A 16081-nucleotide genomic window follows, 5' to 3' on the forward strand; every position below is an offset into this window, starting at 1 on the left:
CTGAGGGGGCACAAGGGGGAGAAAGACAGGGGCTGAGGGACCCCAGGAGAGTGGGGAAAAGGGGCTGAGGGGATCTCAAGAGGGAGGGAAGGGCTGAAAGTCGAAGGAGAAGGGGAGGGACTGAGGAGTCCCAGAGGGAGGGAGGAGCGGAGGGGTCCAGGAGGGAGGATGGAGTCCAGGGGTTCCAGAAAAGGGAGAAGGGCTGAGGGTTCCACACATTTAATGGCTGTACGGTTGTCAGGAAGGAGGCATAGTGAGGTTCTAAGGCAGAGGCTCCCCGAATGAAGAAGGGAAATAGGTAGGAAAGGGAAGGTGCTTTTTGGGGTGAGGGGAGGGGCTCCCAGGTCCCCATCTACCTCCAATAGATACAGCAGTAAAACTGCGGGCTCCCCACTTTCAGAGAGTGGGGTCCCCCTGAGACCGGGGCGCGGTTGCTCACCTTCAGCGTGGAGACAACCTCATCGCCGTTGTCCTTGGTGGCGATGGCGTACCTCATGACTCGGTCGGGGTCGATGACCGTGTCCCCCTTCTCCCAGCGGATGATGATGGGCCGCTCACCCCTGGCTGTGCAGTTGAGCTCCTTGGCGTGACCCTTGATGGCGATGGTGGTGTTGGGGTGGGAGGTGATCATGGCCGGGACTGGGGAGGGGAGGAGGTGCAGGAGCCCCAGTGAGGGGGGGGCGGGGCGGCCAGCCTGGGGGAGGGGCGTGTGCCTTGTGCAGAGGCCCCGCCCCCGCTACCCCTCCCCTGCAGAGCGCCTTAGCCCCAGGGACGGGGTCTATCAAAAGTTGTGGGGGGGCTGTCAGAAACCCCACTTGCCTATCTTCCTTTTCCGCCTCCCCACCCATGACTGGAGTGGCCTCTCTCTTCACCAGGGATTCTTATATTCCGCGGACACCTTTTCAGCATGTTTTAAAACGCACAATATATACAGAACTACAAAGGAAACCAGATATATTGAAGTATGGCTATACAAATATTAAAAACCTTCAAAGGCAAACTTTTCACATAGTATATCACATATCAATATGTGTTTTTTTTTATTCCCCTTTATCAAATGCTGTCTAGTGCTGAGTTACATTAGCACGATTCTGTAACGGCGATAAGCACAAATGCGAGAAGTGTGGTACGAAAGCATCTGTGGATTTCTGCCGGTGGGGGCCTCGGGTGCTGCTTCTGCTGTGGTTTGTTGCTTATATTCAACATGGAAGGAAATACTACATGTCAGCTCTAAGTTGGTGGGAAAAAAGATGTGCTCTCTTCTCCTATGCAAATTCATAGAGGTGGGGGGGTGGTCTCTGGACCCTAGGTTAGTTATGAACCCTACTGTAAAGTACTGGGGCCTTTGCTTTGTGTCCATGGCTCAGGCTCTCTCCAAGGCTCAGGCTCAGCTGGTTTACTCCTCTCGAACAGCTGAGAAGCTCCCCTGTTCATCCAAACAAAATGCAACACAAAACCCCGCAGAGCATCGCCATTATTAAGGTCCCTCAAGCAGCTTTAACAGGTTTCTCCCCACCTCCCCGCTGAGCTGAGAAAATCACCGTGAAGCAACCAAGGCCCCATCTGGCCATCAGGAGGTCACTCCCAGTGCCCTGAAAAGAAGCGTCTAGATCTTGACCCTCTTCTGGGCCTGAGCACCTTGGCTGGCAGCAGGAGGAGGGGCCGGGCAGAGGGAAGGACGGTCTCGGCTGCCAGGGAAATCCTGTCCCCACTCTCCTCCCTCCAAGTCAACAAATATGCATTGAGCGTCCATGCCATTACGTGGCACTGTGGCAGGCCTGGGGGACACGCACGCTGTGAGACAGGGTCCTTGCCTCTTGGAAGGAGGGGGAGAGGGGAGGGGGACAGACACCTGCAGGAACCCCATGCAAATGTGGAGGATCTGAGCAGTGTCGCACGGAGGTATTAGGAGAAATTACCTTTGACTGAGGGTATCTGGGGAGGCGCCATCCATCCATTCAACGAGTATTTATTGAGCACCTGTTATGTGCCGGGCTTTGTACTGGGTTCCAACAGTGAACAGGACAAACCAGATCTCAAGGAGTTTCATGGTAGCGGTGAGCACAGACAAGGCTAGCAATCCTGGCACAGGATGGCAAGTACTATGCTGGGGAAATGCATACGGGACACAGCGGGACTTAGATGGGCACCCCAGGCCATGAGGCCTGCTAGAGCAGAGACAGCCGTACATAGGGCAGACCCCAGGAAGCAAAGTGGTGTGATGCACCTGCAAGACTGTCCTTGCCCTTGCCTTCTCCTCACCCCCTTCCTGGGAAAACCTGCCTATCTGAGTACGGGACGCAGTGGCTCTCGTCTGCGGGATGCCCGTTAGCCCATTAGCCACTCTGGAGCCCACAGACTGGGCTGGCAGTGGTTGGCAGTGAGAATCAGACATCACTCCACCTTCCCACCCCCACCCACGGTGGGAAGAGGACCCCTCCCCACACTGAATTCTGCAGAGCAGAGACCCAGCTCATCATCATACCCCATCAATGGCCTGCCTGGGCAACCGTGCAAGACGGCTCCCAGTCTCTGTCCGAACACCCCCCAGCTGCCCTCTGGGGCACCGGGTCCCTGGTCCATGTCAGTGGCTGATCTTTTCTTTCCCTCCCAGTGTCCTCAGGACTTTTCTCCCCTCCAGTTTTAATCTTTTTAAACGGAGAGAGCGAGAGAGAGTGAGAGAGCGAGCTGGGGGGGGGGGGGAGGGGGACACAGAATCTGAAGCAGGCTCCAGGTTCCGAGCCGTCAGCACAGTGCGATCCCGGGAACCGCGTGACCATGACCTGAGCTGAAGTCAGACGCTTAACTGACTGAGCCACCCAGGCGCCCCTCTCCCTGCAATACCCTCCAGTATTTCAGACCTACTCAAAGTTCTTCCCAGCAACTCTCCAGGGTCACCTGACTTCTAAGGACAAAGGATGCCACGCAGCCCTAACGATGATGTGCCCTGAGATACCGGTCGGTGGGTGAGGAGACATTTGAAACAGGTGTGGGGGATGAAGGGCAGTGTCTGGTGTCCCAGAAGTCACACGATGCAGCCAGCCACCTTCTCCGCCTTCTGTCTTACGGAACTTGACACTGAGGCCAGCCCTGGCCCCTGGCCCCTGCACCAGCCTCCGAGCACAATCCCCAGCCCTAGCTCATCAAATAACGAAGCAGATAAATTTTATAATGCACAGCATTACACCAGGATATACAATAAAACGCGAAAGACAAATAACGAGGTGCAAGTTATAATGAAGAAAAAGCCTGCAGTCAGAGACATCCGTGTATGAATTATTGACTAAGGTTTTACACTCTCAAGGATGTGTGGAGGAATATTTTCCATCAAAGATTTGCATAATTCACTCGTATAAACCTGGGTAGAATATAGAGTGAGATTTTACATCAACAAGTCAGGCCTTGCATTGCAGATGCCTCCATTTTTTTTTTTTTTTTCTGAAGGATTGAAATGCAGGGGTGTGGGGGCAGGGGCACATGGGCTACCTCTGCTCTCCCCACGGTGAATGGCCAGAGACAGGGGCCGGGGACCCCTGAGTGGGCCAAGCCCTGAGGCCTTCCTGGAGAAGAAGAGGTTTGAGGAAGTCGGAGAAAAAGAAGACTCTTCTTCTGGTAGGAGCACTTCAAAGCTCCGCACCAGATCAAGAAACTTGTAGCACATCCCTGTTTTGTTCTCCAGGCAGGGCTGCCCTAGCCTGTCCAGGGCATGTGTGGGGATTATAAAGGCACCCCTCTGGCTGGATGCAACCCGGTGCCAAGAACCGTAGTCTGGCCAGTGGGAAAAGACCTGGGCTTCAGGCTCCACTTGCCCCTTAGGCCCTGCACCTTTGAACAGTGCACAACCTGTGCATCCGTACATGCCAGTCCCACCCTAGGGAGTCTTCCCAATCATGTTTGTTTAAAGAGACAGACATGGGGGCAACTAGAGAAAAGAGGGCCTCGGGAGATCCTGGATAGGCCTCAGAGCCCACTTGGTCCTTTAGCCCCGGGGCGGGGGTGGGTTCGTTTCAACCACGGTTATTGTAGTGAGTATCGGCTCAGTACAACCCAACGCTCTCCTCACAGCCTCAAAGCTCAGAGCATGTTCAGAGGAGCCCATCTAAGAAGAGGAGGCTCTTCTGTGGCCCCCCCACCCAGCTTGAAGGGGTTGGGGGCCAGGCAGGCGTGGGCCCTACTTGTGTCTTCACCAAGTACGGAGCCTTTAATACAGTAGAGTCAACCCCAGGTTCACCACCTGTGGTATGAAGACAGGCCACCTCCCTGCAGAGTTGTTTTGGGGGGCCGATAAGTCCGTATACGTGAAGGGCCTGCCACGTAGCAGCTGCTGGAGAAACCTGGGTACTATTCCCATCCCAGGGCTCTCAGGCCCCTCCCTCTGCTGTTCCAAGGCAAGCCCCAGATAAACGCATGCACCTCTTAAGATGTCACTTGCCAGACTATTCCACAGAATCACAGAGACCTAGATTTGCAGAACCCAAGTGACGTTCGATATGGCAGTTACCAGCCACACGTGGCTCCTGGGCGCTTGAAATGTGGCTCCCATGAACTGAGATGTGCTGTGAATGTACCGCTCGCACTGGGCTTCAAAAACGTAGGAAGAAAAAGAATAATGTAAACTGTATCCTCCAGAATGTCGCACTGGTTACACGTTAATATTTTAGAGACACTGAGTTAAATGAAATACAGTTGACTCTTGAACAACACAGGTTTGGACTGCATGGGTCCACTTATAGGCGGATGTTAAAAAATAAATACAGTCCAGCACTGTGAATGTATTTTCTCTTCCTTACGATCTTCTTAATAACATTTTCTTTTCTCTAGGTGACTTTATTGTTAAGGACACAGTCTATAATACACACGACATGCACAATATGTGTTAATGGACTGTTTATGTAATGGCAAGGTTTCTGGTCAACAGTAGGCGATTAGCAGTTAAGTTCTGGGGAACCCAAAAGTTACATGCGGATTTTTTTGCTGCTTTGAGGGGTCGGCACCCTTACCCCCTGCATCGTTCAAGAGTCAACTGCAAACTATTACTATGAATCTCAGTTGTTTCTTTTTTCACTTTTTGAACGTGGGACAATGAGAAGAGTTCAAGTTACACAGGTGACTTGACTTTGTTCCTGCTGAGTGACCCAGACCCTTTGTTCTACGAAAGAAGAAACTGAGGCCATACAGGGAAGTGATTTGCTTACGGTCACACCTCTAGGAAACCGCAGTGTATCTGAAGGGCGGCCGATGGGAGAGGGGATGCTCGCCACACAGGGCTGGAACACTGATGGCAGATGCTGGGAGAGAGATTCCCCAGTTCTTTAGCATCACAAGGACAGCCCCAGGTGACTCATGAAACAGGACAGCTCGTCCCGGGCACTCGACGGAGGACATTAACAAGCTGGAGTGCGACCAGGAAGATGGGCACATCGCAGACTGTGAAATCTGAAGAGTGGCCGAAAACCGGGGGTCTGTAACTTGCGGGCAGGGGCATGGGAAAAAGACACAATGGTTCTCGATAAAGGGGGAAGGACAGACGTCCTATGTGGCCGAAGAAAGAATTTTCTGGCAGTTTTTGCTGTTTAGGGAAAGTGTTGCAATGGGAGGCAGTGATCCCCTGCACCAGAAGTAGGCAACCCTGGGCAAAGGCAGAGGAGACCCAGGCAGGACCAGAGGACCTCGCCCTTGGGAGTGTCTGGTTCTCTGGGAATCTGGCTCACTGTTCTGGGAGGCAGTTCTACGACCCACCATACTCTCCTTGCCTACAGGAGTCTGGAGCCCTCTGTCCTCGGCATAGAAGCAGACAACCCGCCTCCTCTCTTCTCTCTGCCCCGCACGGTCTCCCTGCCAACGCCAGAACGGAGAACTCTACCGCTGCGCCTCTTCCCCAGCCTCGTCCCCGGCCTCCCAGGGCCACAGTGCCCTCCTGTGCCCACACACTGGGGGCCCATCTGCTCTCCTCTTCCCTCCCCCTCCCCCTTGCCTCTTGCTCCGGATCGCAAGGTCTCTCTGCTCCACTGATTCACGGTCACCAACACGACTGAACCTAAACACTCACTGCTCTGTGCCCCAGGGGGCTTTCTGGGTTGAAGGCAGCCCCCACCCCCACCCCCCCTGCCCATAAGGATTCCCTAGAGAGATGTTCATGTTCAGTCACCTACCCACAGGAACACAGATACACGCACACACACAAGCAGTGATAAGAGCACACCCCAAAGTCACCAACACAGTCACCTGTGCTCTGACATCCTTACCCATAGACTCATACCTGGCGTCACATACACATAACATGATGCGGTTGTCGGCCGTATGTCGATACCCTGATGTTGCCTAAGGTACATCTACCCACAGCCCTCCATTACATAAGTGCCCCCACCGTCCACACACACACACACACACACACACACACACACACACTTTTATGATTACCTTTCACTGGGAACTTACCCTCTACCACGTGCTGGCAGTATTTTAGTACTTTAACTGAATTAACTCAGGGGACGTAGGTCCTGTCAATACTCCCGGCTCCAAAGCCTGGGTCCCGACGTGTTTCTTGACTAAGCTCCATGGCCTCCCCGGGCCCGTGATGCCCACGATGGAGCAGGCGATAAGCTGCGTGCTTTGCCTCTTGGCTTTACTGCTCAGGGATTCCCCCCTCAGCAGCAACCAGGAGAAGTCTTATTATCCTCATTTTTCAAATGAGGAGACCAAGGCTTTCAGAAGGCACTTCTTCCCTCTCTAAGTCCCTGCTACTGTGGTTGCAGGGGACGGCCACCTCTTCCTGTCTGCCTGCCATGCACGCACACGGCATCTGGCCTTGGAAAGTGGAATTTGGCTGGCGCCGAGGGGCTGTGGCTCCTCTGTGGTGGGCAGCCCCAGCAGGACACTCCCGGGCAGGCATCAGGGACTGCAGCTTTAGAGGCACAGCAGGGGAGGAAGAGAAGGGATTGTATGCACGGGGCTGAGTCCTGTGTGACAAATGCTAATAGCAGCCACATAGGCAACATGATGCGCCAATGGGACACAGGAGGCTTTAATGAGATACAATTTCTCTGCTTTCCCGCAGTGTAATTCAATTAACAGCCAGGAAAACCTAATTTCTTTTTACAAAGAGGGGTGCAGGGGGAGATTCTCTGGGGACTCGGGAACAGGGAGGGGCTGGGCGGAGAGGCATCGAGGAGACCCATGTAGGCCAGCCGCCTCTAATACACAGCCCCTTCCAACACGGCCCCTTTAGGCGGAGAGGGAGAGGCCGGGCCATTTCCCTGAGGTCCTATAGGAAGTCCTGTGTGAACTGAGCCAGTTTTGTCCAAAGCGTTACAGTCCCCGCGCCCGGTACGCTGCCTGGCACCACACGTGGCCAAGTCAGAGCAACTCTGGTCGAGGCCACAGATGACATCCAGGGCCCCTTCCCTGATACCCCGTGTCATTGCACTTGTCCCTCCTACGGGCATAGGGCATCCCCGGCACGGTGCGTGTCTTAGACGGCAGCGTCCTGGGATCCTTGTCTCTGGCTGTTGAGACTCCCCAGGGCGGAAGCATCTCTGTTCAGGGCTCGGCATATCTGTGGAAAGCTCCCACGCGCAAGGCACCTCTCTTGTTCCCTGCCAGTGCCCCGGGCCCACCTGCTTGGGTCCGCAGTCAGACTCGCTCCAGGGCAGGGAGGAACCTTGTCGGGCCTTTGGTGCCCAGGCCGCTGCTTTACAGCCATGCCGAAATTTCAGATTTTCTCCTCCTGGTTCCTCTGGGGCCTTCTTGGCAGGCGTCACGGGGAGGAGAAAGGCACCAGGCTGGGCGGAATCCCCCCCCTCCCCTCGCTCCGGGACCCTCCTGGGGCAGCAAGCCGAGGGGAGAGGAAATCAATTTCAGAAACAAGACAGTTGTCAGAATCCGATGTAACCGGTTCCCGTCTGTGAAATTACTCGCAGGCCGGCTCCTGTCACCCCCGAGGTCCTGCCCGGACCAGCTGCTATTTACATTTTAATTTGATGTGAGAGGCTGATAGATTTTTAAAACACCGCGAGACAGCTCCGCTTCCTTGCTCACCCCCAGCCTCCACAGACTTTCCCACCAACCCCAGGCTTGGAGATGGGGCTCTGGGGCCCTACTTCCCAGGCTGGGGAAAGTTCCTGGCAAGTTTGCATAGACCTTGAGCAGCCTTTGCAAGGAGCTTAATTCTTGTTAAGGAGGGGGCCCGGGGGGTGGGTCTCAGCCCCTACATTACCGGTGAGGAAGTGGAGGCTCAGAGAGGTTAAGTGGTTTGTCTAAGGTCACACAGCTGGTAAATGGCAGGAAGGAGGCCGAGCCCCAAGTCCCCTGACAATTCGTCAGCTCCCTTTCCTTTGGTTCCATTCCAGCCTTCTCCTTCTGCCTGCTTGATTTTTCTCCCACTCTGGGCTTTATCCCAAGAGTGGGGAGCTGGCGGTGGGGGGGGGGGGTTGCGGATGATGTAGTGCCGATGAATCCCAGGGGAGCGCAGGAGCCCGGGATCTGGAGCGGGGCTGGGCTGGTGGGGCCAGGAGGCCAGGCCAGGTGGGGCTGGCCGTGAGTCAGGCGTCCTCTGTCTCGGTCTCCCTCCCTCTCTTCCGCCTGGTGAGTGGAGCTCAGCTGGTGTTTCTGACAAGTCCCCAAGCCACCAGGGAGGGAAGATTCAGTTATGAATACCCAAAGGAGAGGAACAGTGTGTGTGGGAAGGAGAATGTGGAAGACACAGAACGGGAATGCCACCGGCTGCTGGGAGAGGCCCGATAACATGTGGAAAAGGCACGGAGTGTCACATTCCGAGAGGAAGGACGGGCACCTCTCCATGTCACTCCTGGACCGGAGTATGTAGTCCTCACGGTGTTTTACGTTCCCGAGGCCTGCACCGTCCGGGGCTTTTCATGTGCATACACTCACATCATCCTCACAACCACCTTATCTTGGTTCCCACGTTTCAAATGGGGAGACTGAGGCTCAGAGAAGTAAACCGCCCAAGGTCACACAGCTAGTAAGTGGCAGAGCCAGGACTCGCCCCAGGGGCCCGTGGTTTTACCCACGATGCGACACCGGCCAGAGAAGGGCAGTAGACAGGCGACCGGGTCGCCAGCACTGGGGTGGGGGGCAAAGAGCCCAGCTTCTTCGAAGAGAAATGTGGTCACATCTGGGGGCAAGAAGATTGGTCTGGGAACCAGGAGACTAAGGGGTTGGGCTGTTTTGCTCTCCTAGGTGGGGGGCCTGGGGGAGAGGGTGCAGGAGGTCCTCGGGGCTGGCTGCACATACGAATGACCTGGAAAGCTTCCAAAAAATTCTTGTTGCACAGTCCCCATGCTCAGAGGCTCTGGTTTCACTGGTGCAGGGTGGGGGCCGGGGTGGGGGGGCTTGTCACACATGGTTTGGGGAGGAACCGCGGGGCTGGATGGGCCTCATCTTCCACCTCTGGTTCCTCCTCTGTGGCCGGGAGGACAATCTTAAAGCCAATAGGATTGGAGCAAGGGCGGCAAAGTCCTGCTTTTCTTCGCCGTCTCCAAGGAAGAAGCTTTCCTTTTCCAGGAAGTCCTTCTGAGAGTCTAACTGAAATGTCTTCAGGATTTGCACAGAGCTTCTCCCTAGTTAGGAAGCTCTGGGCACGCTAAATGCTTTTTTGGATATCCCCCTCTTTGCCCTCTGAGAGAAGATTTTCCAGGGGACAGGAGATACCCGCCCCCCCCCTCCAAAGGCTCTTGAGAGCTCTGTAAACCCACTTGTCAGAGGAGAAGGGAGCCTCCTGGCTCAGCAGCTCTCATCTTTTGTTTCTGGAAGGATTACATGTACCCATCTGAGGTGAGTGGGCCCCCCCTTCCCCCCCCCCCCCCCCGTCAGCCCACTCCCCTTCCTCCCCCCCAGGCCTGTGTCTCCTCCTTGTTAACAAGATCGTGACAAGAACACAAGAACGTAGCCCTGTTTGGAGGTGTGAGATAAGCTGCCACAAAGGGGCATTGTTGGTGCGCGGGGTGGCGGGTGGCGGGGCGGGTGGCCCTTTCGGCTCAGCCAGGCAGGAGCTCCAGGCTTCCCCAGAGAAGAGCTGGTGTTGGGGGGGGGGTGCCTTCTGGTGCCTGCTTTGTTTTCTCCCTTCTTAAAGAGCCAGGGCCGTGGCGTTGTTAATTTGATTGCACCCACTTGGGCTGCACGTCTCCCCTGATTTGCCAAGCTCCACCTGAAGCATGAGATGAATTCAAATTGCGTGGAAGCAATCAGCTTCGCTCTGAGGGGTGGTGGGGAGACGCCCGGGGAGCCGGGGGCCCGTGGGACCCTAGCCGCCCACCGCCTGCGTGCGTGCGGGCACGGCTGGCAGGATCGGCGTGTGTGTGAAGGGCTGGGCTGAGGGTCGTGAAGGGCGGCATCTGTGAGACTTGGACCGCAAACCTGCTCCCGCTTCAGGGTGGTCTCGGTGGAGACCCACCGGGCCTCGCTTTCTCCGGCTATAAAATGGGGTCAGGCAGTTCTTCTTTGGCTCCCCGCCAAGGAGTACAAAGCGGACTTGGGGAGTATTCTCACGTCAGGGTGGGAACCCGCTTCTCCCCCGTCTCTGGTCTTCCTTCTCCAGAACGTTGGGAAAATGATCGCTAATAATAAAAATAGCTAACACTTACGGAATGCCTATGACGTGCCATGCGCCTCGATTAATGAATTATCTCATTAAATTCTGCGGCCCGACTCCCCCAGCATTCTAGAAGGTGGGAGGCGTTTTTATTCCCATTTTCGAGATGCGAGAACACTCAACTCTGAAATTACCCTGAACATCGGAACGTTTTCAGGAACAAAAGGAGGTGGTGCCATTTTGAGTTACTTGGAAAGCACTCCTAGGTCATCGCCGTGAGAGCACCCTAAACCAGGAGGCAGCAAACTTTCTGTGTGTTGGGCCAGCCGGGAAACATTTTAGGCTTTGCAGGCCCTGGGTCTCTGTTCAGATGACTCAGCCCTGCCACCGTAGCTCGAAAGCGGCCGTGGCGGTAAGATGGGAGGAACGGGAGAGGCTGCGTTCCAGCAAAACTGGAAACTGGCCAGGCTTGGCCCCAGCCCCGGTGCGCTGACCCCACCCCGGCCCTAGAGTCCGGCACACAGGAGTTTCTGGTTGGGACAGTGGTTGCCTTGAGACAAGGACAGCAGCGGGATGTTGGAAGGGAGGCCGTCTCGCCTTGCAGACTTCTGGAAAGCACGCGTGTATCGAATACATCACCGGGCATGGGTACTGGTACGGCCTGAACGGTGTCCCCCCGCAAAGGGATACGTCAAGTCCCCAGGAGAGACGGGCGTGGAGGAAAAGGGGTGTAAGGCCTCCCGGGGAGAGGCCGGGGCGCTGCACCCACAACTCGAGGGCTGCGGGGAGTCCCCGAGGAGGCAAGGAAGGACCCTCCCCAGAGGCTGCAGAGACGGCACCGCCCTGCCGACATCTTGATTTTGCATTTTTAGCCTCCCTGGATTGCGAGAGAACCCATTTCTGGTTTTTTAGGCCCCCTGGTTCGCGCTCCTAGGAAACAAACACAGGGATCCAGCACGGGAGAGAGATCTTCCCGCCAAGTGCCAGGGAGGAGAGGCCGCGTCTCTCCTCGGTGGAGCTGGAGGGGACTTTCCACCCCCTGCACCGTGGGGAGCCCGCTCCCCGTTACACTCCCACCCCACGCGCGGGTTGGCGGTAGGCAAGCAGGTTCAAGAGTCTGGGAGGGCCACACACACTCGACCCCTACCCCCAACCCCAGAGATAGACACTCACTCGGTGAGCGCTCCGTGACTGCTGAATAATGAATGAACGGCGGCAGGCCCGGGCACGAGCAGACGTGAGCTGGAGAAAATCTCCAGAAACCCCATCTGGCCGTGTCTCGAGCCTCTGCAGACCTGAGAGGCCAGACGCGAGCCCGGTGCTCCTGGGCTGGAGGCCCCGAAGACCGGGCAGGGATGGGATAGGGGTAGGGGTTCTGGGGGGATTCTCCAGTCTGCCCACCAGTCTCCTCCTTTCTGGCCCAGGACAGGACACCGGCCAGCTACACACAGACTCGTGAGTCACCGTAGGGGGGTGGGCACTGCATCTGGGCCAGCAGGCTGCTCTAGGTAGAAACCCTGGCAGTGTGTCAGCCAGTATCCGGCTGCCTCAGAGCACGCCGCCGTCCCACCTTGCCCTGGCCAAAGCGAACACACCCGCCCTCCATTCTCATCTCCTGCATTTCTACTGGTGGCACCACGGTGCCTCTCATCGTGGCTTCAGGCCTTGGCTCTCCCGGCGCCTTGGTCCAACCTATCATCAACGCCTGGTGCTTGTTCCTTCGTAATGACTCTTAGATCCCCTGCTCAAGATCCTAGCATCACTTCCAGATGTCGGTGCCACTCTTTCCACGAGAGCTCTCTCCCCGATCCCAGGCTGCCACCCTGTCATTAGAGTTTCTCCTCGCGGCCTTCCACACGGCCTCCTACCCCAGTGCCTTTGCTCGTGCTATTCCTTCCACCACCTCTTCTTTAAGGCTCAAGTCCCACTCCTCTATAAAGCTCTGTCTGACCATGCCTGTCCACGCTGGGGTTTTCTTTTTTTTTTTTTTAATTTTTTTTTTCAACGTTTATTTATTTTTGGGACAGAGAGAGACAGAGCATGAACGGGGGAGGGGCAGAGAGACAGGGAGACACAGAATCGGAAACAGGCTCCAGGCTCTGAGCCATCAGCCCAGAGCCCGACGCGGGGCTCGAACTCACAGACCACGAGATCGTGACCTGGCTGAAGTCGGACACTTAACCGACTGTGCCACCCAGGCGCCCCCACGCTGGGGTTTTCCTTCCGGGACCTAACATTGCACCGATAGCCCCAGACCCCTTGCACGTGATCTTGCCTTGTTTCCAGCTCCCTCACTAGTCTGTCAGTTCCTTGGGGGGCAGGAGGGGTGATTTATCAGGAAGTGCATGTTTACTGCTTGACTGATCCAACGATTTACTCTGCTCCTACCACGCGGAGAGGCTTCGATCATAACGAGGAGAGCAGATCTGGGCTCCTCACTTAGGGTGGGGTTTGGAGGCACTGCTTCAGCTCTTTGCCGGGCTGCTTCTTATCCAGTAAACTGAGCCACCCAGTGATAACCCCAGCTCCCTTGTGTCTCAGAGTGTTTACTGTACCTTGATTAGCACGTAGGACACACATAATCCTTTGTTAATCAGATCTGCTGGACCTGAACATAAGGAAGGCCTTGAATGACACCTCAGAGCCCAGACCCATCCAGATGCTCTCCTGAGGTCACGGTCACAGGGACTGCCTGTCCCCACTACCTAAAGCCTCTAACAAGGGCGCAGGGGCCCCAAAGAGAAGACGTCCCCAGTACAAGCACTTTCACGTTGGGAGCGGAGGTTGTACATGGGCAAGGTCACTCCCTCCTCCTAGCCCTTCAGTAAAACACTCCTCCGCTTGTCAGGGGGCCCGGCTTGTCATGGTGATGAGGGGAGGAGAGGTCAGGGAAGGGGGCTGTCCCATGTGGAGACTGTCATTCTACCCTGACACCTGTGCAAAGGACCCTTCGGGGGCTAGGTTTGGCACGTGATGTGACTTGCTCCAATGACACAGCTGGCCTCTTGAGGTCAGTAAGATCTCCCACGTTTCTTTGGTTCAGACTTGTCTTTTTCTGTAAACCCTGAACGTGGCCCATTTGTTGAGCTATGTTAATGCCTTAGGGGCTGAGGGAAGGGGAGAGAAGGATTGTGATTTCTCTTAACAGAGGAGCAAACAGAGTCCAGGGAGACGAAGTGACTGGCCCCAGGTCACCCAGGGTGTAATGGGGGACACTGAGATAAGAGATCAGGACTCCCATCTCCCTGCTCAGGGCCTTCCTGTCCCCTGAGCCATCCACTCATTTCGGCGTCCCTGGGTCCTGCACAGGGTGGGGAGAGCCTGGGCGGGCCCCTGGCTGCGTACCCCCTGGGGAGGGTCTAGGGGCGGGGAGTGCAGGACGGAGCCTGGCCTGGTGACAGGACGTGTCCAACCTCTCTGCTCACCCCTGTTTGAGGAAGCAGGAGACAAAGTGCCGCTCCTCACTCTATGAAGTTGAAGATCAATAAGGCCAACGAGCCCGCTGGATAATTATTGCCATGGAAATCACGGCAATGGCTCATTCCCTCCTCCCCTCCCCTCCGTCTCTCCCTCCTTTACCAGAGGCTGGGAGGCCAGGCCCCAGGCTTGCAGAGACCCTAGGCTTGGCACACACCAGGGTGGTGCTCCCTCGGCTGCCTCGAGGCTGGGCAGGTGAGGCTGACTGGTGACCAGCACTGGGGTGGGCAGGGTAGGTAATGTGCCCAAACTCCCCGGCCGTGGCAGGGCCAGCGGCGGACCCAGGCCGGTGTGACTCAGCAGCCAAGCACTGTCCTTCTCTGCCACCTGCCACTCTGCTTTCCTGCCTCGTCCCCTGACTGCCGAACTGGCAGAGAGGCTATCCTACCCACCCTTCGGCCGATCAGGGAGGCTCATCAGGGCAGAGGGAAGCAAGCACCAAGGGGGTGACCTGTGACCCCGCGTGACGGGACCAGACCTCTGGGCTGGGGTCAGTTGGCCTGTTGTCCCCAGCAGGGCAGGCCAGAGTGGGCAGAGGCCTCTGCTGAGCAGGCATTCCCACAGAGGGCCCGGCCTGCAAGGGACTCCAGTCTGGTGAGGACACAGGCCCTCCCGCCAGGGAGCACAGAGGAAAACCTTGGGCCAGGTACTTGGCCTCCTCATGCCTGTTTCTTCTTGTGTGCAGTGAGGGCCCTTCTGAGTATGTGTGCGGACATCCCAATCCACACGTCCCGGGGCCTTCTGCGTGCCCTGCAAACAGCCGTCCCTCAGGCCTCGGGGTCATGCTGCTGGCAGGGAGTCAGGTCCCTGGGAGGACAGACTGAGGAAGACACTGTGGAAGATCCTAGAAGTCAGCTCGGGGCATTCCCTGGAATGTGGTCCAGAAAGGGAGTTGTGGGCTCTGGGGAGTCATTTCCTTTGGCCATAGACTCCTTGCCCTGTGGGAGGGGCAGGGGCTCTGAGGGCAGAGGAGGCCTTCTAGAGCCGGAGCCCCAGTCACTGGGTCTGTGGGAGGTGCTGCTTCTGCCCGACAAGAAAGTCTTTCCTTTGGGCAAATTTGAAATTAGGACCATCTCGGGTCATTGGATACACCAGACTTTGCATCCCGCCCTCTGTACTGCACCAACGGTCAACCGCTACCCAGGCCTGGGACCCCCCTTCCCCGGGTGGGCTCCCTCCACTCCTCCAGTCCCCACTTGGGCTCCATTCTCCGTTCTCCTGCCTTCCAGTGACTCTGCGGCCGGGTGTGCGCCTGTGGAGGGCTCTTGGATCTGGCTTTAATTGGTCTGACATTTTGCTAAACAAACAAATCAAAACTCAGACCAAACAGAGAGCCCTTATGGGTTTAATTGGCCATGGGTTCTGCCTTGGCCCAATCACTGGAGCCTTTACAAAGTGGAGGGGAGTCTGGGGGATATAACGGAACCTGTCTAATCAGGTAACCTGCTGCCTAAGAGGGCTTCTGAGTCCAGGGAGGCACTGCCGTGTGGTGGCACAACATCAAAACACAAGCAGCCCCTTGCACTCCAGACTAAGCAGCCTGGCTTTGTACCTGCCTCTCCATAAAGCATTCCCTTTGAAGATGGTTTATTTTTTTTTCCCGTGTGCCCGCTGGAGCAGGGATTGCCTCCTCCTCCTCCTTTTGGTCATTATCTCTCTCTCTCTTTTGCATTTTAAAAAGGAGATAAAAGGTAGCTGGATGTGGTATTTTCTTCTGTTAACTGCATTTATTCAACCAAGTTCTGGGAGGAGGTCTGGTGTCCCGAAAGGACCATGTGCACACCGCTAGAGTCATGGATCGTCTGAGCTGGAGAGGACGTTGGGATCGGTTAGCGACTAGCTGCTAGTGTGGGCCTCTTCTTGTACAGACGAGAAAGCCGAGGCTCAGAGGCGGTAAGGGGTGGCTCTTGGAGACGTGACTGGTGGGTCACGGGGCCAGGACCAGCATCCGGTCTTCCGGCTCCAGATCTTTGCTCTTCCTACCAAACCACGAGTCCACAGAGGCAAGCTCTGGTCTCAGCTGGGACTGTATCTGCCAGTGACCTTGATCCAGTG

General features: G+C 56.2%; 1 protein-coding gene across 1 annotated transcript in view; it reads right to left on the reverse strand.

Moving 5' to 3' along the window:
* The window catches only part of DSCAML1 (DS cell adhesion molecule like 1), a 348497-nt gene that overhangs the window by 57506 nt on the left and 274910 nt on the right, over positions 1–16081 (reverse strand). Inside the window, 1 exon segment of the mRNA XM_030332277.1 lies at positions 440–639. Coding sequence (XP_030188137.1) covers positions 440–639 — 200 coding nt within the window.

Source organism: Lynx canadensis, chromosome D1 (assembly GCF_007474595.2).
Source record: "Lynx canadensis isolate LIC74 chromosome D1, mLynCan4.pri.v2, whole genome shotgun sequence".
In the NCBI taxonomy this organism is placed as follows: domain Eukaryota; kingdom Metazoa; phylum Chordata; class Mammalia; order Carnivora; family Felidae; genus Lynx; species Lynx canadensis.